Source organism: Vigna unguiculata, chromosome 3 (assembly GCF_037176805.1).
Source record: "Vigna unguiculata cultivar grain cowpea cultivar isolate G323 ecotype 2 chromosome 3, ASM3717680v1, whole genome shotgun sequence".
Taxonomy (NCBI): domain Eukaryota; kingdom Viridiplantae; phylum Streptophyta; class Magnoliopsida; order Fabales; family Fabaceae; genus Vigna; species Vigna unguiculata.
In genome coordinates, this window is record NC_140794.1 from 24,836,682 (window position 1) to 24,861,678 (window position 24,997).

General features: G+C 32.3%; 1 protein-coding gene across 1 annotated transcript; it reads right to left on the reverse strand.

Moving 5' to 3' along the window:
- Positions 1-4,849: 4,849 nt before the first annotated feature.
- CYP707A4 (cytochrome P450, family 707, subfamily A, polypeptide 4) lies at positions 4,850-8,041 on the reverse strand. The gene is made up of 9 exons (XM_028062717.2): positions 7,746-8,041; positions 7,292-7,616; positions 6,922-7,071; positions 6,263-6,511; positions 6,067-6,156; positions 5,909-5,987; positions 5,686-5,792; positions 5,481-5,599; positions 4,850-5,220 (listed from the first exon to the last, which is right to left on the reverse strand). Exons 1-9 carry the CDS (start codon positions 7,946-7,948, stop codon positions 5,115-5,117), a joined length of 1,428 nt encoding a protein of 475 aa, XP_027918518.1. The 5' UTR covers positions 7,949-8,041; the 3' UTR covers positions 4,850-5,114.
- Positions 8,042-24,997: the final 16,956 nt, after the last annotated feature.

The window sequence follows — 24,997 nt, forward strand, 5'->3', positions numbered from 1 at the left end:
TTCTATGTTAAAGATCTTGCGTCTGAACATTGGTTTGTCGCTCTTCATGGAAAAAAACAGATTGATCCTAATGACGAGAATATGAGTGATCTTAATATTGCTGTCACCCACCCATTTAGAAGAACGATAAATGTTGATGAAATCCATCTAGTTGATGATGTACATGCAATTCGAGAAGATCACGATGAAGGAATATACATATGACCAATCAATAACTTTATGTATGAATTTCATATTCTTGTTAAAATTTAGGTGTTTTGTTAAATAATGTTTTATATATTAATTTGTCAGTTGCTTATTAATGTTTTTTTATGTTTTCATTTCACAGATACATGGCTGAACATTATACTTCATCAGAGGATGAAGCACCTACTAAGAGACCCACCAGAGGAGCCACTAGGTTGAGAGAGCTCTTAATTAGAAGAGCTAAAGGTCAGAAAACACATGTTGATATTAACGTCGACACTGGTGAGCCTAGTGGTCGTTATGGGGACGTCTTCAAAAGCTATTTAGGAATGTTGGCACGAGAGAGAATATCAATCCTTACGCCATCTTTTGATCATGTCACTAAAGCTGATCGGGAAATGATATGGCAAGATTTATTGGTAAATAATATTAATGTTATTAACATTATACTTTGATTTTGTTGATAATATGATAAATATTGTTGATGACATTTTCTATATTTGCAGCTAACATTTGATATTCCAAATGTGCCGACGCTAAGACAAAAATGTTTGTCATCGGTGGTTGAGAAATTTCGTGGTTTTAAGACCAAGTTGACGTCTAGGTATGTCTTTGGACATAAAAAGAATGAAAATCCATTGTTGAAATACACTTGGATTGATGAAGACACGTGGCGTCAGTTTCTTGAGCTGCGGACATCTGAGGGATGACAGGTATGTTTATTTGAAATCATCAATAGCACAATTGATAATTATGCAAAATTTTAACTAATTCATAAAGTGAGTTTTATATGTTACAGGTAAAGAGGAAAAAGGCTCAAAGCATAAGTGCTCAAAATAAAAACCCGCACATATTATCTCGTGGTGGGTATAGAAAACTTGAAGAGAAGATAATGACAGAAAAGAAAAAATCTAGGCCCCCACCTTCTGAGGGTGAAGATACTGAGCCTCCTTCAAATCTAGGCCCGTTTACGCTCATCGGGCAACTACACTTCTGACTCTGCACGAGAAATCTCTGAGAAAATACTAAGATACAATTCTTATCTAAATTGCTCGTTCATGTTTTAAATTGTATTTTTATTTATAAATTTTTTTGTTACATTGTAAGATTCGTTGGTTGAGCAGACCTCCCAAGGAGGATTCATTCCAAAAGGTCGTCATGACATACTTGCTGCTGCAATTGGACGACCTGAGCACCCTGGACGTGTGCGTGGTGCTGGATCAGGAGTCGGGATACGCCAATTTTTTTGTTCCTCCTCTCGTCAGTCTTCATGCAGTCATGGCGCTGATTATGAACAAAGACTAAAGGAAATGATCACGGCGCAGGTGAGAGAAGAACTAATGCGCCAATTTAAGCATTATGGCATTTGTTCGCCAGTGGATCATCCGCCAGAACTAGACCCATTTGTGCCTCCCACGGGTAAATTTGTTTTCTATAAGTTATGAATTGAATAAATGATATTTAATAAAGTAATTGAATAACATTAATAAATCATTGAGTCTAACAGGTAGAAGCGGAAAGGGGAGTTATTCAGCTCCACCTGGGGATGACATGGATGACACTCATCCATGTCAGCTATATATTTGGGATGGTACAGAGAAGACACTAGTGGCTCGTGGAAAAGTATTTGAGGCAGCCAAAGTTCTTCATGGCATGGAGTTATCAGAGGATGAGGTTAAGGTCACGGTAGAGGAGGTTCTCATGCCGTTTGCTTTAGTTCCTGTGCCAACAGATGAGGTGTATACTGTGGCACATGCATTGCATTGTTTCCTCGCCTGGCCTAGAGATTTGGTTGTTATAGACCCTCCGGTACAGACTCTTAAACCCACAAATATACTACATTTTTAAGTTTACATGTTTATTATATTCAAACTTAAATTATATTCCATTTTAACTGAAATTGCATCAATATAGGAAAAACCTCAATCAAAGAAGATTCTTCTCTCTTTGGACGATCCTCTTGGTGCATTGCTCCAACTTGCAGAAATCATAGCTGATAAGCCGATGCAGGTTCCTTGGGATGCTAACATTTTTGGGAGAGATACAAACATGCCACTTTACTTGCATTCCCAAGATGTCTTGGAGCTTGCACGAGGACAAGAGGAACTCAATATTACCATTATTCAGTTATGGATGATGTAAGTCTTTTAGTCATTATATATAGTTATTTGATATATTTATCTATTTACTTATATCAAATCAATTTTTGGTTTAGGTATCTGTCTGGTGTCACTGAAACTATGGGGCTGAATGATCTATATGGATTTATAGACCCCCAACTCACCCATGAAGGCAACAAGTTTGATGACAGCCAAGCATATGTGACCAAATGCTTTCAACATCGAAAAGAAATTTATTTTGTCCCTTATGTTGCTGGGTAAGTCATTTTTGTTAACTTATGAATATAATCAGTCATTTTAATGCATAACAATGAATTTATTTTCTTATCAGACGTCATTGACAGTTACTTGTGGTTTCCCTAAGGGAGAACCTTGCTGTGTGGTTTTGCTCTTTGCATCGCCCTCCCCCCAACCATCTTAGACAAGTGATAGATTGGTAAGAACCTCAATATCAATCTTATGAATATGACATGTTATATAAAAATATCCTAACTTATTCCCTATATCATAGTTCAATTGCTGCACATAACATGTTGTTAGGGAGATCAACGGCTAAGGCAAAAGGTCTTGTATGGTGTTCTCTCCAGGTTTGATATTTTTATCCATATCTTTATAATTGTTTGTTTGATTTTCTTCCTTAATTAATTGCAACGTTGTTGATATAATGTAGTGTAATAGACAAACCGGCTCATATGAGTGCGGTTACTATATAATGCAGTGGATGACAACCACTGTGCGTGCTCGTATTACAACAAATTGGGAAACAGTAATATATATTTGAATTAAAACGAATACTTTGCAATATTTCCTTTTTATATACTAACTTAACTTAATCTATTATTTTGTAGACATTCAAGAGTCCTGCAGCAATTCCCGCAAAATCCATCAAGTTTGGTAGGATAGCATGTGCCAAATATATAATTGAAATGTACAATACTATTGATTAGGACATCTATCTTGATTGTAAATGATTTGTAATTATCTTTTAAATGAATTTGAATTGTGGATGCATTATAAAATATCTTGTTCTGCTCTATTCTGGTCTGTGCTGGGTGTTGAATAAAATTTGCAGGTTTAAATGTGGGAATAACACCAAAACAGAAATCGCATTAAAAAAAAAACATATTAGGCCTCGGTTCATACCAGAACCGAGGCAAAAAGGTGACATATGGCCTCGGGTAATACCCCAACCGAGGCCATAAAAGTGACATATGGCCTCGGGTACTACTCCAACCGAGGCCTAAAATTGACATATGGCCTCGGGTACTACGCGAACCGAGGCCAAAACGTGAACGAATTTTTTAAAAATGTAAAAACGTGAGCACAAATGGCTTCGGTTAGGCCAGAAAACTGAGGCAGAAGAGGAGCTCTATGGCTTCGGGTACGTGGGAACCGAGGCAGAAGAGGGGCTCTATGGCCTCGGGTTGCAACCGAGGCCAAAGGCTATCCTCCTTTGGCCTCGCCCCAATATGCCTCGGTCCGGGAACCGGTGCAGAATATGAAAAATAACCGCTGCCAAAAAGCCTTCCTGCACTGGTGAATACTACATTAACTCTAGCAATCGATATATCTTACAAAAATATTTTACATCGTCCCAATCCACAATCAGTTTTTAATTTGCATACATATCAAATTATGAATTTCAATATTATGTTGAATAACATATTATTAGATAATCACTTCCTCTCTTTCAAAATGTATCACAATTTAGAAATCAAAATATATCAAAATTTAAGATATAAACATATTTCAATTTTAGATTCAACTTCAGGAACTATTTATTACTATATTATTAATTACTTTTTTTTTGTTAGATAAATAGCTCTGAACAATTAAAAAGGGTAGGAGAGAAAATATCATGTGCGAATGAAACACATAAAAGGAATATGAATTGTGATAAAGACAGTAGTAGTTGGTAATAGTATATGAAAGTGTTAGTGGTGTTGGTACAACAAAAATGAAGGGTGCCCCTCAGAAAATTACTTTTGGTCCACTGTGGAAATGCAGAAGGCACAGTATCAGACTCTTGAAAATCTCCATCCAATCCACAAGGTCCAATTATTTTGATGTACGATTTTGGTCCCCGCATCACCACCAAACATGAACAACCTTCATGCCCTAGAAACCCTTACAATCCCTCTACCCAAGGGCATCTCCTTTTTCAACCGGCTAATCAACTACCAACACATGGCTTTTTCACACTCACACCTTCTCACTACTACCACAACCAATATCAAAGATCGGTGATAGATTTGTTTTCTTCACTCTAAGCACTATTCAAGTTGAATATCCATTTTAGTATTATGTTTGTGATCTCATGCCCCATTTGTTTAAGAGTTTAACTTGTCAACGGTTCTTTGAGAAGTGAGGTGGAAGGACACAATCAAGCTAAACTCTGTACCATAGATCCATGAGTAATCTTGAAAACGGGGACGATATATACACCTCGAAATCAATAGTCTGGAATCCTAGACTTTGTTTTTGATGTTCAAAAGGTTATATATATGATATTATATTATAGGACCATTGAAAAGAGGTGATGATGAACTAAATTACCATTAGTTGATAACATTTATTATTATTGGAACAAGTTACACACTGAGAGTAATTAATTGTACTGAGCTATGCCACCATTTACAAATAGGATAAACATGATGTTACTTGGAAGAAGAAGAGACCAATGTTTGGGTCCTCGCTTTAAAATAGGAGGTGAAGTTGTTTTGGGTTAAGGAGGAGGAATCAATATATGAAGTTGGGGTGGCATGGAATTCCAAAAAGTTGAATATATATGATGAATAAAGGAAGATTTCATCTTTGATTCCATTGGTTTCTCCAAAATCTTGTTGGTAGACCATGCATAGGGACTGGGAATGGACTATATTGGATTCCGTTCTGATATCCCACAATCTCCCACCTGTCATCCAAATAATTCAACACTGTCACTATTAAGCACTCTCATCATAATTTTAATTTTCTGCTCAATTTTTCTGTAATGCTCAATTTTTCTGTTTTGTCTTCAAAATATATAAATAACGAACACTAATTTTAATGTTTTAAAATATATAAAGGCTTTGAAGACATATCAGAGAATAATACTACAAGATCCGGTAGAAAATCTGGATCCTCTCATCATTATAGTGCAGAGATTTAAGTAACAATGTAAACACTTTTTACCTATACTTTGTTACTAGATGATGAATCAAAATGAACATGTTCAATTTGGCAAGTTCATTTCCTGGACATGAATGCACTCCATTGCCAAATGGCATGAAAGTATTGGGCTTTGGAGCAACCTGCAGCCATATATACAATTGAAATTAATATATGTTCTATATTTGTTTGAGTAGTTGTAGACAAATTTATTTGCAGCATGACGTACCTCAAACCTTGAAGGGTCAAAGTTGTGAGGAGAAGGGTGGAATTCTGGATTATGATGGATGTTCCTGAACAGTGGCATGACTTTCCAACCCTTGGGTATAAGATATCCTTAACAGTTGCAAGAAACAACAGTTTAGCAATCACGTAGGAAATAGTAAAAGGTTTTGAGGATTAAAATTCCCATAAATGTACAGGTAAAAGAATATTCTGTCTCAAATTCTTACCTTTGTACACAACATCAACCACAGCTTCCCTAAAAGTAAATGAAATGATACTTGCCATCCTAAGGCTTTCCAAAATTACCTGCAAAGTTATACATTCAGATCAAACCAAGACAAGAAATTGTTTTGCATCATATTTTATATGTACCATATATACATACCCTATGAGTAATTGGCATATTTCTGGTCTGACTCCATGTCAATGGCTTCTTCCCTTCTTCATTAGCTTCATACACTGCCATTTGCTCTCCCTGCAAAAACAGTTCCGTTGACTCATTAATTAGCCTAACTTTTTGTGGTGGCCTACATGGATCTGCAAAATCTTTTTGGGAGAAAAAAAAAAAAAACAAGTCTTACTTTTACTGCTTCAAGAAGTTTCTGGTCATCATGAAGATACTTGAGAATCCATGTTAGAACACTTGCTGTAGTATCCTGAGCTGCAAATAGTACCCCAATTACATTATCAGCAATTTGGTCGTCACTTGGCGTTTCTCCCTTTTCATCCTTGTAGTTCAGCAAGTGGCCTAACAGATCCTTATCCACCAATCTCTGCTCCTTTCTCTTGCAGATTATCTCACTTATAATCTCTCTGATTCTCCTCCTTGCCTTCAAATCATGTCAAAAAATATTATTCATCAGACACGGGATCTGATCCCAAGTATCAAATCATTTTCTCAGACCAGTAAGTTAGTACTATCACACTGTTTATCACACTTTTCCTAATAAACTACTCAAACTTAAAGATAAATACAAAATAGTGTCTGAAACCCACTTAACAGGAAGAAAGATTCACGAAATTTTGTGATTTTTAACATATTTCTATCAACAACAAAAATCACGTTTAAAAGAGTACGTCACTGGACCAATAAGTAGTCAGTCTGATTGTTACCGTACTTGGTCTTTTTGAGGTAAAAATTTTAATGAAAAAACGTGGTCGAGAGCAACAAAGTATGTAAATATTTCTTACAGGTAACATGTAACATTTGTGTATGATAAATGCATGAGTTATAGCTTACCAAAAGTGCTTTTGAGTATGCAGTTCCAGGTATCCTGTTTGGAAAAGAGTTGTACCCTTTCTCCACTATGCAGTAGTTTTCCTTAAGCTGGTCTCTATATTTGCGTTCCAAGTGTCCAAAGACAGAGAGGATGCCAATATTGAAAGAGAACTGCAAAGAAGAAAGAGTTAAGGTTGTGAAATCGTGATCACCATACAATAATGGAGGACCCAGTGAGAAGAAAATTAATAAGGAATCAACAAATGAAAACAAAACTCAACGCCATGCAATAAAAGTATTGAATAAGACAAGATATAAACCGAAACTAGACCCACTACTACTCTTACTACAGCAAAATGAGGTTCACAAACTCGAAACACATCATGTCAACCTTTTTCATTTCTTGGAAAGCGTTAATGACTTGTCCAGCGGAAACCCACGATTCCAAGGAGGAAACAACCTCGGTTTCGATGTCTGGGATGAGTTTTCGAATGGTTTCAGGAGAAAGAGAGGTTTGCACCAGCTTCCTGATGCGACTGTGGTATTCTCCTTGGTGAAAGAACAATGCAGAAGGGCCTATTAGCTTCTCTTTGCTTTTGGGGTATGTGGGCTTGAACAAGTGAGCATGAGTCACCAACACAAAACGTGCAGCCTCGGGGCTGGCCAACATCACGCATGGACAACCTAGTATGTGTGTCTTAAAGATTTCTCCGTATCTGATCAATTAAGAAATTGTAAAACTAAGTTAGCACTACATCCACCATGTTCGTTCGTTTAAGCTCCATGCAAGAGAAAGCTTAAAATGGAAAACAAAAATGATGATTATGATGAGGCCAATTAAGAACCTTTTTTGCTTAGATGCAAAGAAGATGTTAGGGTCCTGAGAATAGAGTTGAAGGGTCTCTCCTATGTAAGGCCAACCCATTGAACCAGGGGGAAGCTTCGGCTTAGGTATGTGTTGAGGTTTCTTCTGCTTCTTTATTAATGGATAAGAAAGAAGGTATGAGAAGAACAGGAAAATGCATAAGAAAACAACAATGATCTCCATACACACGTAGCAATTCTCTCTCTGTGTTCCCGCTATTGCTGGTTTTTATGGAAATGTGATGGGTGGAAGAAGAATAATGCGTTTGCTTTGAAGGGTTTTCAAGTCAATGAATGATCCGTTTGAGTTAAGCTTGGGTTTTATAGAGGCAGAAACATGGTGGGGGCACAGGTCTTTATCTAACTATAATCAAATTTAAAGTGGAAATCTCTAGAATCATCATTTTTGTCGATTCATATTTTACCATAACTTCCATCACTACTGTGCGGAATACTGCCATGGGAAAAAAGGCAATGAAAACGTCATTTTTCATGTTAGATAAAGTTTTACAGGCTCAGTTCATTTCGATCGTTTCAGAGTTTGTGTTTTGTGTATAAAGAAAGAAAGAAAGAAAAAACAGAGAGAAGAGATTCTACTAGACAAACTACCTAAAATTTTCTACTGTACCATACCATGATTTCACCATTGACCCTATATCCAACAAGACCGGGTAATAAGGTTTGTATATATGCCCAGCACATGTCAAATAATTTCAATAAATATACACCAACAATTAGCGACACTCGTGGATGATAAGGTAACATAAATACCGTGAGTTAAACATGACAGTGATAGTCTTCATTTTCTCCCGCACGTATGGTTACAATATTTTGAAAAAAATATCCGTCTATAAGTTGTAGTTTGAAACACTAATTCTGTCTATAAAAGAAAATACTGAATATAATAGAAGTATACTTTTTACTATTTCTTTATTAAAAAATTTATCTATAATGAATAATTTTGTGTGAGAATTTGGCAATATTTCACATTCCATGTCTCGTTAGAACTAAATGAAGGTGGAAACGTATTTTCCTCTCACTTTTATAATAGCAACTTAAGAAGGTTTCAGAACTTTTAAAATGGATTTGACATTTGGATTTAGACACATTTTTTTTCTTCTCTATTAGGTTTTACGAAACGAGGGTGTTGAAATGGGATCTATATATATGACGGGGACAATGACAGTTGAGGTTGAGGTTAAAAGGGTAATTACAAACTATGCTTGGAAAATAAGCATGTGACAGCTTGTTTCAATAATAAAAAATTATTTTATATATAATAAATATAAATAAAACCTTGAAATAAAATAATATTATTTTTTGCATATTAAAGATTTATATAAAATATAAAAGGAAAATATTTTTTTAAATAAAATATTGTTAGGCACTATAATGACCAATTTAAATACCAAATTACAGAACAAAAAATTGTTGGTTAATAAAATAGTCAATATTATGAATAAAAATTTATAATTAATCCCTAAATTGATTGCTAAAGTTTAGCTATCAAGGTTTTAGTTACAGATGAAAATTGATCACTAAACATTAGTTATTAAGGTTTTACTACAAATGAATTGGTTTCTAAATTAGTCTCTAATTAATTAGTGACCAATTTAACAACGAATTATAAATTTTTAATAATAATAATAATAACAACAAATTTATTAACTAATAACTTTTAATCATGTATATTGATATTTAAATTGGTTATTATCATAACTAATAACTTTTTGACACTAAAATTGATTGTTAATGAAATAATTTCTTATCGTGTGATACACTACTTAACAACTTAATTTTAAGAATATTTTACTCATAAAAAATGATTTTTTATATTTATAAAAAAGAAAAAGTTAAAGAATAATAATGGATATAAAGTGTGTAAAAATTTGTTAACATCAAAGTAAAAGTATCCAATATAAAATGATGTCTAGTAAAGAAAAACATAATATTTCAATAACATCTGGGTCATCGATATGCTAAATATACATAGAACTTTATAACTTAACTTTATTGTGTGATAACAACTATAAGATAATATAAAAACCATAGTTATCGTGATAAACGACTATTAAAACGAGAGTAGAAGCAGAAGTGATCTTGATAATATGTTTACTTTTTTTAAATGATAATAAAATGTAATAAATATTATTATTGTTGTTGTTATTATCGTAATTATAAATTTAAATTAAATAATTTTTACAATTTCATGTTAAAAAGTTTTTATTTACTATGTAATTTTATAATTAAAAAATGATTAAGTTTAAAAAAATCAATAAAAAGAATATTAAATTTAAAGAAATATATATCTAAAAAGTAAAATTGATAAAATAATTATTTTAGTTTAAATTTTTTTATTTAAAGATAAAAATAAAAAAATAAATGTAGACATAAAAAAATGTATATATAGCTATAGATATTTCTTAAGATTTATTTATGTAAAGTTAAACTTATCAAATCAAATATATGAATTTCTAATCCCAACATTATAATTATTTGTTATAAATATGAAATATAGGTTTTATATTCAAAGATATGAATTTATCTTAAATTTTCAATTAGATAAATATTAATTTATCCTATAATATTTATTCTAGTCAAATATAATGAGAAGATTGCGCTAAATTTATTTTAATATATGTTCTATGTAATGATGGTTTAGATATTATTTATACATTTAGAAATAGTTAATATCTTCCATTTTTTTTAGAGATAGTAGGTTAGGTCTTAAGTATCAAAAGATATACTTTTATAGTGTTGAGTCTCTAAATACTTTCATATTCATACATGCTTTTTTACTAATGAAAAAAAAGAGTACTTAAACTAACTTGTTACATCAATTCTAATTCAATTAGTCATTTAAATTATTAATCAAAGAGAATTCCGATGATGTAATAATAAATTAAAGTACTCATAGCATAAATAAAATCCAAAGAAATCGAAAGAAGTAAAATGAAAGGAATAAAAAAAGGTGTATAAGTTAGTACTAGAGACTCTTCACGGGTTTGACATGCTTAAAATAAACTTAAGAATTTGACATTTTATTTAAAATATTATTTTTTGAGTTTTTATTTTATATAAAATTAACTATTAAATTGTCAGTAATTAATTTTATTTAATTTTTCTACAATTCAATTTAACTATTTATTAAATTACCAAAATGTTAAAACCGAACCTAGTTAATAGTTCTGCAATTCAATCCAAGTCAAAATTTCAATTCTTCATCGAAATATATGTAGAAAAACTCAAAATTTCAGTTCTTCATCATAATATATGCAGAAAAACTCTCGAAACCCATAAATCAAAAAATACCAAGAAACAAAAACCAGATAAAGAAAATACATTTATAATCTTAATAGAAATTCAACAAATAGAATAAAATTAACAACAAATGAAATAGAAAGAAAAACATAATAACTAGAAATGAAGATAAAAATATTGGTACACACAAACAATATAAGATTCAAAAATGAAATCGGTCAAAACTCTCAAGAGAAACTCTAGAATAGGAGAAAACAAGGAGAAACAATGGGTGAAGTCAATAGACGAGACACTACTAGAAAATCTTTGAATAATGACTAATTTTAGTGAAAAAAAAAAACATTATATTTACCAGTTTGGATACCAATTTATAAACTAAAAATTATTGATAATTAAAATAGTTTTAAAAAATTAAAATTGATTTCTGAATTGGTAATTAACATTAGTTACTTGACTACCAAAAGAATTTGTTTCTAATTAGGAAATTGATCACTAAACATATTCTTGTTGACCACCAAAATTGATCATTATAAGAGTTTTTTGTAGTGAGAAGTTGTAGGAGATGAAAGAATAAAATAAAAATAAAAATAAAATATAAATAATAACTTTTTTATCCTAAACAACAACGTTATAAATTATTGAAAAAATATTTTAACACTAATAAACTGATAATTTAATTAAATTTTATTCTTAAATATAAAATTATAATTAATTTAATATAATAATATTAATACTAAATTTTTTGATGTTTTTTTCTAAATATAATTTTATAATTGATTTAGTAAAAATTTATTAGTACTATTTTTTTTTAGATTTTTTTATTTAAACATGATTTTATAATTAATTTAATAAAATATTAGTAATAAAAATATTTTTGAAGACTTTTCATTAAACCGAAAATAGGAACTTTAATTGTTTTATCTTTGAGGTCTTCTGACAAATACATACTATGTTGGATAAAAAATCACTAGTAAATTTAAATAAACATTGAAAAGGATAAACTATTGTTTTTTTTTTTAAATAGTTAGGTCAACGGCAAGAAAGTAAGGAGGGGCATGTAAGGCAAAACCGACCGAAAGCTGGGTCACTTTCTAATCGATGTTTAGTCGGTGTGCGTCATGCAAATAATTATTGGCTAACAGTTGTCGTATTTAATGCAAAAAAAGTGTAACTTTTATCCAATAAAATAATATATATAATATATATATATATATATATATATATATATATTATATATTATATATATATATATATATATATATATATATATATTAATAGATAATGAGACTAATCTATTAACGTTAGTTATATATCTATTTGAAAAAGAATTTATTATTTTTATATAATTAAGAATGTCAATCAATTTATCATTTTTTAAATTTATAATTATATTTAATTTGAAAAATAAATCAAATTCACCAATATTTAAAAAATTATCATGTTTTAAAGATTTTTCAAGATTTAAGTATTTTTCTTTCAAAGATGTCTAATCTAGTGACTTTAATCTTTTAACAATAAATAAAAATATATTTTTTTCATATATTTTAAATTGTTCCAATTTACTTTAAAGTCTGGTAATTTCTTTATCAACAATATACAAAAAATAATCAATTCTAATGATTCTTGAAAAGAGATTTTACAGTTTCATTCTCAACATTTTCATCAAATTGTTTTTTTATGCGTCTAATACGTTTTTCATGAAACTTAGAAATAAATGCATTTTCAAATTCATTTTCTTTGTACTTTTCAAAAAACTAAAAGAAGACCTTTTAATTGTTCAATAACTTCATCAATATAAAACGAATGGTAACACCTGGTTTTGATTATCAAGAAAGTAATCTCTATAGTAGACTTGTAGTATCTTGAAGTCTCAAGTATTTTTCTCCTTCTCAAGTCTCAACCTTTTCACAAACCTGTAGAGTTTATTTTAAGATTAATAATTAATAAAAATAATTGAAAAAAACTATTGTTCTTTTCAACTTGATAGTAAGTTTTTTTCCCCTCTAAACTTGAATTATTTTCCCGCAGAAAACCTAACTTTGAATTATGCTCAAATTAACCTATTTTCCACCAAAAGACTAAATCCTAATTTAATTAATAGTTTTGTAGAAAAATTCTAGTTCCTCGTCAATATATATGCAAAAAAACTCTCGAAACCCATAGATCGAAAAGTACCGAAAAACAAAACTGGACAAAAGAAACACATTTCTAATTCTAATACAAATTCAAAACAAAATAAAAACAACAACAACAAAAATATAATGAAAAAACATTCTAATAAGAAATGAGGATGAAAAAAATTGGTACGCACAGATAACATGAGATTCAAGGAATGTAATATGCTAAAATCCTACAAAAAGGACTCTTAAAAGAGTAGAAAGTAAGAAGAAACAAGACAAATTAAAAAGAGATCAAACAAGAAAATAGAATCCATATTGACTATTGTTGGAAATATTTTAATATAATTTAAAAAATAATAATAAAAATAAAAATTCTACTGTTACTGATATTTTTATGGACCTTTTAATTTTACTGTTACCCATATTTTTACATAATCCATATTAAGTAAACAAACATTACCTATTATATTGTGTGAAAAATGTGTAAAATATCCAATAATCAGTGTGCAAAATGTACAAGCCATGTGAGTACTTAATATATGTCAGGTCAACACTTAATCTAAGTTAGGTGAACACAAATGTAGAATGTGTCAACCACAGAAATTTAAAGCTCGTAAATATAGTGTAAAAACACATATTGCACACAACATAAGGCACACATACTACACACAACCTAAAACCAAATAAGGCAAACCATGTATGGTTAATTACAAATGTGTAAGCAATTTGCAATGATTGGGTAAAGTTATTCACTTGAGAAAATTTGTGTAAAATATATGATTATAATTATGCAAAATGTACAAGTCAAGTGAACACCGAATATAAGTTGGGTCAACACTTAATCTAAGCCAGGTGAGAAAAAATGCAGAAATGAGTCAGCTATAGACAATTTCAAGCTCATGGTATAGTGTAAAAACACATACTATATACAACATAAGGCTCACCTACTGCACACAACCTTAAAACACAATAAGGCAAACCATGTTTAGTCAAGTACAAATGTGTGTTCAAATTTCCAATGATTGGGTAAAGTTATTCACTTTAACATAAACTTTGTGTAAAATATCTGATTATCATTGTGTAAAATCTACAAGTCAGGTGAACACTTAATATAAGTAAGGCAGGTACAAATGGGTCGCACAAAGGAAATTTTAAGCACAAAAAAACAATGTAAACATACAAACTGTGCACAACATAGTAGTTAGGTTTCACACACAAAATTAGGTTCACTATCAACAAATCCTGAAATAAACACAATCAACCAACAAAAAGAATAACAAAAAAACAAACCCAAAAACTAAGAAAAATAAAAATTTGATCAAACTGTAGTTCCAACACTATGCGAGAAATTTTCCTATAAATGGCATTATGGCATCAACGGAAGAAGAACCAAAGGCAAAGACAGACATAACAACAAAAACCTTCCAATATGCGATAACCACGCACAATAAAAGACTCCATTTTCACGATAACCAATTCAATGAAGAAGACATCTCTTTCACAAGTCAGATAACTATAAAAGCTCTTTGTTTCACATAAAGGATTAAAGGGATTGCGGAGAAGGGGCTAAGAAAATGAAATCCTTAAGTAGGCTAGGTTCCTAAACACGAACAATACACTTTGGGTGCCACCAATAGAAGGCGAAAAAGAGAAACAAGAACATGGGGAATGAGAAAAGAGAAAGAAGAAGGATTTCGAGAGAATCCGCCTTTCTCCCTCCCCTGGTGTTACTAGCGTGGACTTTAAAGAATATGAAAAACAAAAAATAGATGCCACGGGGGTTACCAACTCATGTAGTAAAAAAGTTGTAATAATTTGGTAGACAAAATATAATTTCCTTATCATTTTGTGTGTTTGTTATTAATTTAAGGAAAATTATACTACGACTCCCATTTTTGACTCTCATCCTTTACTCCTTGACATTGTTTAGTGTAGGTCATTGATTCTTTCAAAGGAAAAGATAGTGGTACATTAATCAATGGTTCACACTAAGTCATGTCAGGAAGTAAAAGATGAGAATAAAAAAATGGGAGTCATAATATCATTGACTTTAATTTAAACATATAACTAAATGTTATTATCTACGACACATGTTAAATATTTGTTTCTCTCTCATTCTATCAATATTTTATTAATAATGACTTTGGGTTAAGAGTTTTGGATATAGTTTAAGTTAATCAATTTAAGTCATAATATATATATATATATATATATATATATATATAAATGTTTCTCTCATATTTTTTAGTTTTAACATACTAAAATATATTATATAGACTATAAAACTAATATTAAAAAAATTAAAATAATAATCTTAAGGATATCAATAAGTAGGAAAAAAAATTATTGAAAAAGAGTTTGCAGAATTTTGTTTCACATAAATGATTGATGTTTACGAAGAGTAAAGTTTTATAAAATCCTCCAATGCAACTCCACTTACACGCATAATTGTCAGGCGCAACTCCAATGTCGTCAGGTGAAACCTCACTCTAGACCGCCTGGCTGGCACCACATGCCACCAGGCGCCACGCGTTCCAGTGGTCACTATCTTGGCTCGCTTGGCGGAACCCTCCTCACCGCCAGGCGCTGCGCATTCCAAGGGCTTCCATGGTTCCTTCTATCGCATGGCGACCTCCCCTTTTTCGCTAGACGCTATACTAGTAGCGTGGCAACTGTTGGTTTAGCACCCCCAAATCAGGTTTTTACACCTCAAACACCTTAGGCAACACATCCAAATTGCACAAAACAATCTAGAATTACAATACACCCTAACTTATACTATCATCCTCATATATCAATTCATATAATATCTTCAATTAAAATATGCCAATAATTTAACTTTGATAAGAAAGGACCCATGCTCATAATAATTGACAACAACAACATTCCACTATTATAGTATGTATTCTTATATTACATCATGGCACATTTTCTAAGTCACCTAATATAAGTATATTCCAATGATTTATACGTTTAGGTATTTATGCAATCACCCCTTAGAATTTGCACTTAAACTAGGAAAGAATAGTCCCGCTTGTGGACAAAGATACATAAACAGTCACTACAAAATATCATAAATCATACCAACTCCTCTAATTTTACCAAAAATGCACATGCATTATTTCCTACCGTCAAACTCTCATTTTCAAGTCATGTTACTCATAACTTTCCACCCTCTTAGTGTGTGGAAACCACAACAATATGATTCTTCTAGTTTTATCCTATTACTACATGCATGATTCCCATTAAACCCCAAAGACATTCCCAGTTCGCCCCTCGCACAACCAGCCACAAAACTACAAGTCACTGGTTGTCGCCTGGTGGCACATAGCTTGCCATCAGGCGGTGCTTCAGGTTCTGGGTAAAAACCCAGATTTTCCTGTGTGCGAGAACCCTAAGGGCTTGTTCGCTTGCACTGATTACACTGTTCAAACAAATTAGCGAGCGCGGATTGATGAACATTGAAATGTTCAATTGTATGGATTTAAACGGATAAGCGAGTGCGGATTTGAGGGATACCCAATTTTTTTCATCCACCATAGAATTAGCAGATTAGGGAGTAATACGAGCACATTACCGTAATTGTCCTCACTTTTCATTTCACATGCAGTGGAGGATGGGAAGGCACCGATGTGGGTACCGGTGTTGTGAGTGGTGTTGCAGGGGGCATGTCAGGTGTTGGGGTGGTGAGTGGATGGCACTGGCAGGTGAGGGTGGTGAGCGAGGCACGGTGTCTTGCAATGGTGGTGAGGTGCTGTGGTGTTGGGGTTGGATGGCACCGGTGTGGGCACCGGTGTTGAGGTGAGTGAGAGAGTGATGGCACCGGTTACGTAACCGGTGCCTTGTTTTTCAAAGGGGCGACACTGGTTACGACACCGTTGGTTTTCTTTTTTCTTTTTTTTCTTTACCTTTTTCTTGACTTCTTTTCAATTTTTTTAAAAATTTTTTTAACTTTTTTTTAACATTATTTAACTTTAGTTTAAAATTTAATTATATAATTTTTAAAAAAAATTTAATTATACAATTTTTTAAAAAAATTTAATTATATAATTTCTTTTACATTCATAAAAATTTAATTTTTTTTTATTTTAAAATTTTATATAATTTTAATATTTTTTTTATTTCTTATTAATTAATTATAATTATTTTTATAACATCAAATTACAAAATCATTCTCTTTTTTTACACAAGGGTATTATGGTAACTTAATAAATATATCTATTTTAACATATAATTTTATCTATCACATCAATCAAATCTTTCACTAAATTTCATAAAAATTATCTCCAAATTCACTCACTTTACTCTCTAAATCCACTCAAAAAAACACAAATATCCATCCACCTAAATCTACACAAATCCATCTTCACACTCTCCCCCATATCCATCTACACAAAGGAACACACCTTAAAGTTTCCCCCTCATTGTGATCTAGTCATCCAATAGCACAACTCACTCTCAATTCAGTTTCCAACATGCACACACCTTCAATTAAGTCATACAATTACCAAATAACTATAATTGGAACCCAAAATCTTATTTGACATTCCTTCCTAACTCATTTTGCACCCACATAGTTTTGTAAGCATCAAATCATCAAAATCACCATCCATACGTGGATATTTCCAAAAATCAATAACGTCATCATTTAGACATACATAAGAAACTTGACAAACACTCGCAATATCACAGAATCCATAAAACAGAGAAAACTAACATATTCAGTGTGTGTCGCCTGGAGGGTATTCATTGCCGCTAGGCGGTGCTTAGTAGAAACCTAGAAATTGTGTTGATTCAACATGAATCACTTGGCAAACCTTCATCGTCGTTAGGATACTTCACCTTATAGATCGATTTATAGACATGATGTAATTTTTATGCATATATAAATTTGCAGTCTATATGATAGGATCCTATCTAGAAAAGAGTACAATCATTTCTGAATTTGGATTCATTATGTAAATAAACAAAGAAAATCAGAGTAGAACAAACAATTAAACAAGGATGGGCATGCTACAATCTAGCATATTGATAAGTCAAGGAAGATTCACCACACATATTTGAGTCTTTGATAAGAATTGGTGTTCTAAAACAAGGGCCAAGAGAATCCTTTATTAATGAAAACCAATTTCATATAATGACCATCAAAGGTGTCTTCATCTATTTTTGGTGCCAGTATATATAGACACAAACAATAAGAAACTCCAGAAACCTTGAAAGAAAGCCCAAAGACATTGGGTCGCAAAAATAACTAAAAACATAAACTGCAGACACATATTCGTCGCCCAGTGAGTGGCACTTGCCCAGCTACTCATCGGCCATCAACGACTTGTAAGACCCAAGGAAATAAAATAAATAAATAAATAAATAAATTTTTATTTAACATAAATTCATTTAGAGGGATCTTTATAGTAAGTAATGCATAGAGTTATGACAATGAGTAATTGTAGCTCAAGTGGTTGAGCGTGTGGAGTGATGTTGAGAGAACTTGGATTCGAGTCTTGTGTATTCCATTAATGGGAGATTTTAATTGTTTAATTATTTTGTGTGCATGCATGAACACCTGACATGGTGTCATAATTAGAGAAGTGAATAAAATGTTAAGAAATATGAAATGACTTGTTGGTTGTGTACATGCTTGGTAATTTGGTGGATGAGAGTTTGAACCTTGGCTAGCACAAAATAATGCCTTTTTAGGTGTTAGAGGCAAGGGTTGTAACCATTTTGGATCATGAAGGAAATTCGAGAAGGGCTTTTGGAGCAAGGATATCAGGTAAGGGGAGCTAACTAGATCTTATGTTTTTATGTGAGTATGTGTTATCTTATGATTTTCTTTTGATTTTTTGGAGGTAAGGTTGTTATTGTATTAGAAAGATTTATGTGTTTAGAGTTTATGTGATTTTGATATGATTTATGACGAATGATGTTAAAGGTTGAATTTAGGATTGAATATGGGAGAAGTAGTTTGAGAAATTAAACTTTTAAGTTGTTGATTTTTGGTATATGAATGGAATCTGAGGATTAATTGGAGGTTTGGAATTAAAGTTTCGGTGGATGAATAGGTGTTTAAGTGTGTTGATGAATTACAAAAATTGATTTAATTGGGAGATTAGAAAAATTATGAGTTAACCAGTTAAAGAATTTTTGGCATCATGGTTGAATATGTGTATGTAATTTTAACATTTGTTTGTTAGAGTAGCAGATGAATGGGTTGTGTGGGTGTTTTGCTTAATGTTATGTGTTGATATTACACTAAAATTGAGGTTTAAATATGAACTAGCACAACTTAGCACTTAGTCAAGTTTTCCAAATGTGGTGAAGTTTTGTTTTGATATTTGCAATAATTTTGTAAAGATGTTCTTCTTTAAATTCTAGACTGGTTCAAAATAATACTAAATACCATTATTTTATTTGGTTCCATGTGGGAGTTTACTTGGATGAAACTTAACATTTAGATGTTTGAGTTTTTTTTATGGACGTCAAATAACAAGGGTTTTAAAATATATTTATCAGGCCAAATCATGATTTATGTTTTGAGCATGTGAAACTTTCTTTAATAAAATGGCTTTCATTTTATAACTATAACTACGTTTGGTTTTATTTTATATTATAAGAAATGATAAGTTCATAACAGTTTTGGATTTTATAAATAGGATGGCAGGAGGTTATCTGGCACCTTTATTCACGTTCAATTTCATTCAAAATGTTATATTTAATATTATATTCTTATGGAGTTTAAGGATCTTAAGTTGTATATGAGTTATACAAGACTTTACGTTGGTGTACGGTTTACAACAGTAATTAAATCTAAGTTGTTTATATTTGGCTAGAATATATATATATATATATATATATATATATATATATATATATATATATAATATAATCTTGACAATATAAAATAATATTTTATTTGGGATAAAAATTCATTTGGTTGGATACGGTAACTTTCTTTATTATAAATTGTGTTTTAATTGTTTATACTAGTTGGAATAGAAAGAGAATTTATAGTAAATGTTGGTTGCCATATAATGCCAAAGTGCGTTGTTGGGTTTTGTTCTTGTTGTTATGGCAATGCACAAGGTAGTTTTTTATTCATGAAGTGGAAATGTAGCATTTGGCAATTGTTTTTTTATAATATGTTTGGGAGTAAGGGAGATTGACGTGACCTTTGGTATCTTCAAATGAAAATTAGAGGTGATAGTAATAAGTTATATAGGAAAAAGATATATTATTTTAATAAAAAAAAGAAAAAGTGTTGCATTAAATATTTAAGTAATACATAGATTGTAAAAGTTAATTTCCTTTAAAGGTTTGGTGAATACAGTGCTGCCTCTGATGAAATATAATTCTTGTTGTTGCTGTTTGTTTATTTGCAATGTAGCTGCTATTGTTTTTTTATAGGAATGTTACTGTTGTTCTAAATGCAATGTTGTTGTTGTTTTCAATTCAAATGGTTGTTGTTTTAGAGTCTCTGTGAGTAAGATTAACTTGTAGTTAAATTCCAGTGTTGGCATGGGTTGAATTGGTGAATACATATGAATATCTATATGAGATTAATGTGTATGAGATGTAATCTTCCAAGTTTGAGTCATGTTGCATTATACACCTGTGTATTGGTATTTTGGATGCGGGTCTGTTATCATTGATATATTAGAACTGATTCTACAGTGCTTAAACCAATAAATTTGCGTTACTATTGTAGTGTTTGCCGGTGCAGAGTGGCTGCCAGGCGATACCTACAAATAGAGGGGGGTCCTGTGAAGTGTGGTTTTCGATAGGGTGTTGGGACCGCTAGGCGGTCTGCAACGCAACTTCGCCTGGCGGCGCCTAGGCAACGCTAGGTGATAGCGCACGAGCAGTGTGTTGTTTTGTAGCATTTTGCATGGCTTGTTATGTTGTCATGGTCTTGAATATGTTTGATCATATCACGAGCGAGTAGGTTCGTGATTGGTGTTGGAATGCATGATTAATATGAGATGAGAGGTTCATATTAAGGATACTTTCGTGTAAGGATGCGAGCGGGGAGGGTCGTATGTTCTGTACTCACACTTGAGAAATGCTGCAAGCGGGGAGGTTCATAGCTGGATGGATCACGCGTGTTGGACTACGGGCGGGGAGGTCTGTAGAGTTGGACTACGAGCATGGAGGTTTGTAGAGTTGGACCACGAGCGGACAAGTTCGTGGAAGCATTGTCCCTAAGACTAGCTTGAGTATGTACCTTGTATAGTGCAGTGTGTTTTTCTTAATTTCGTTTTGATATGTTGAGATGTGGAATTGACCAGGAGATGCTTCATAGTGTCATGAGCGGGTAGGTTCATGACTGGTGATGAACACATGATAATATGAGCGAGGAGGTTCATATTATGTTGCTCTCGTGTGAGGATATGAGTGGAGAGGTTCGTAGCTATTAGATCACGTGTGTTGGACTACGGGCGGGGAAGTCTGTAGAGTTGGACTAGGAGCGGACAGGTTCGTAGAGGTTGGACCACGAGCGGGCAGGTTCGTGAAATCATGATATATCCTTGGTCCATTGTTTATTAATTGTATGGGTAAATGGATTAGTAGTTTCATTTGTATAATGAGATGATGATATGAAATCCTCGAGTATCGATTGTTAAGATTAAGCAATTTGGATGAATTAAAGTAGTTTGGGGTGAATCTCTATTTTTATTAATTGTATATTTGTATTGTTATGAGCTCACCCTTTTTGTGTGTGTTCGGTGATGATCGTGTAACTTTTCACAAGGGAGCAGATGATGTTCCAGGTGATGTCGGAGAGGCATAGAGCCGGAGAGGGGCTAGGGTGGGAAACTTTTTATGGAAGTTACTATCATTTTATTTTCAGATTTTTGTAAACCGTATTTTTACTGGAATATGAACTAATATGGATTATTGGAATTGAATGAGTTTAATAAATGTTTAAAATTTCCTGCGGTTTTAGGAAAGACAATAAGAATAAATGCGAGTTTGTATTTATTTCTACTTTATTTTATTTAAATTAGTAATATCCAGCTGAGATGTTACACGACTCGTCGCCCAATGAAAGTTATAATTTTTTTAAAACTAAAAGAAAATTACAAATACTTTTAATTGCCTAAACCTATTATATAAGTATGCTCCAAGCCATGATTTTCATGTCCTCTAAACTTCAAGTTTCATGGAGCATCATGAGCTTCAAAGAGATATATTCTTCCAAGCTTTTGGTCCTTGACCTTGTCATAGGTCCTTTGAATTACAATGGTTCCTCCACAAAGTTCTTATGTTTTTTCAAAGGGTAGTCTTCTATCACTACAAGAGTTCAAAGGCAAAATGATTTACCTCGATTTGATTATTGGGACACAACATATGATGAATTGATTGACTTAGATGAGAGAAAACTACATGCATTTGAACAAATGTTGCTTCACAAATCAAATATTGCCCGATCAGATAATAAGAGGTTGAAAAAGAAAGCATTTTAAGAAGGTGACTTAGTATGGAAAGTAATTTTGCCTTTGGAAAATAAATCAAGGCACTTTGGTAAGTTGTACCCTAGTTGGGATGGTCAATTTGACATTCTTAAAGTATTATCAAGAAACACTTATGTAATTGTTAATTATTTCGGTGGACAATCACGTATCTCAGTTAATGGGAAGTATCTAAAAGAATATTCTCCATATAGAAGCAACATAAATTAAAACAAGGAAATGGGAAATAAATACATACAAATAAAAGTGCATCTTGGACAAAGACAACGAGATTGTTGGAGCAACCTCTCGATCTTCTTGGTCGAGCAAAGAGATTAGAAAGGTTTGAAGGGATCGAGCAGTCCCCTTCAATTTTAACGTTAGCCATGTAGCTTCATCATCGAGGGCAATTTTGGTAGTATGAATATTGATTATATCTTCCATGATCTTCTACATTTGTGCTTGAAGGTTGACAATTTGCTTGGTGACTGCCCCTTGTTGAGTAAATAGCATAGGGAGAAGTGATGGGTCGAGAGTTTGCTCAACCTTGATCACCTCAAACTTGAACTTATTGGTATTTATATAATTAACTTGCTAACCTTCAAATATTTAGTTTTCACAAGTTCAACAGACAAGAGGCACCTTTATTTGTGGGTTGATCGAGCTTCGTTACTAAGTTCAACAATAACAGTGATTTTAGCATCAAATTCACTAGTAAATAAGGCTTGGTCATTTAATTGTTCGGCCGATTAACAAGATATTGAAACACGTTTTTGTTTCCAAGATATCCTCGAGAGGCCCTACATACATGAAAGCTTGGAAATCATTAATGAATTAGGCCATTCTAGGATTAGTTGATGGTGGTGAAGGGCAAGAACTAGCGAAGGTTTATCACAAAAGCTGAGGAGTTTGTACAAACTAGAGAATGTGAAGAGATTTTTGATAAGATCATCAAAAGAAGCATCGATAATACTTGTACCAATTCGGTAAACATCAGTAGAAGTTGCTATAGTTATATTAATTTCATTCGTTGTGTCGACGTCAATTATTTCAATATCGATGTCCTTCTCAATAGCATCAACATTGTTATCGTCTTCAGCTTCTTCTTCATTAGCAACATCCTTATTTTTCTCAGCAACCCTAGTGGTATTATCTTCAGGATGCTCAATGGTACGATCACTAAAATGCTCACTAGGGTGTATGATTACTTTAGTAAGGGGTACATTAGTAATGGGTTATGGGAGACGTACAGTTTCTTGAACCTTTTGGGCAAAAAAGTAAGAAAGGAGTTTATAGAAACCCATCCAAGGAGCTGCAACATCGATCAGTGCCATGGCTCCATCTTATTTCTTTGTTTTGTTCGATGTTAAATAGGTTTATATTAGGCTTTGTATTTGGACCAAGTAGAACACCTTTTCATTTGTGCATTGTATTTTGGCTCCATAGCATAGAATAAATTTTAGGTTGTGTATTTTAGGCACTTAGTATACGAACTTGTCCAGTTTAATCAATTATGAGCCAACTAAATCGATTAATCTAGTACACGTTCAATAAAGTAGGTTTTTGCCTTTGATAATTGGCTCATTGAGTAACCACGTCATGGTGATGAGTCATTACTTTCCCTTATTCCATTGTCTTTTTGTGCCCATCTTGATGGTTTTTTCTTGCTTAATTGTCTATTGTTAGTGCATTTTCATCAATTGGGCTTCATTGGATCATTATTCCGAATTTTGATTAATTTGGCATTAATTGGTCTAATTTTCATTTCTAATTATTTTGTAGATATTTTTGTTAAGAAATTTTGGAGCTTGGACATTAATCTTAAGATGAAAAGAGCTTCCACATCATTTCCATGTCATTCAAGTGATTGAGTTAGCATTTTAGACTTATAGTGACATTTTTGTAATTATGCAACCCTTAGTGCCATTTTTGTAAATATTGAGTGATAGAATAACGTGACCACGAGTTTAGGTCTCATTTTCGTGTGGGCAACCTCCACCTTCTTCCTCATATTCCATTTTCACATTTTTGAGCTTTGTGTGGTGATCCATGGAGGTGCCACCCAAGTTTTGATGTTTTAGCACTATTTTCTCATGTTTTTATGTGCTATTGACAACAACCATTGTTGGGTTTACATTTTCTGCACATTTAGTAGCTTGGGCATTTTGTTTTCTAATTTGTAGTGACCTAGAACAACACCCATCTATGGGGTTTTCGTTTTCTATGTTACAACAACCATTTTTGTTCCATGAAAGCTTTATAAATCTCGTTTTGCTCATGAATTTACGTTTCCATATGACCCAACTTAGGGTTTGATGTTTTGTTTTGGTTATTTGTGTTCTTGATTATTCTCCATGAGGCATTTTTGTTCATCTATGTTTTATTGCTCCATTTCCATGGCTT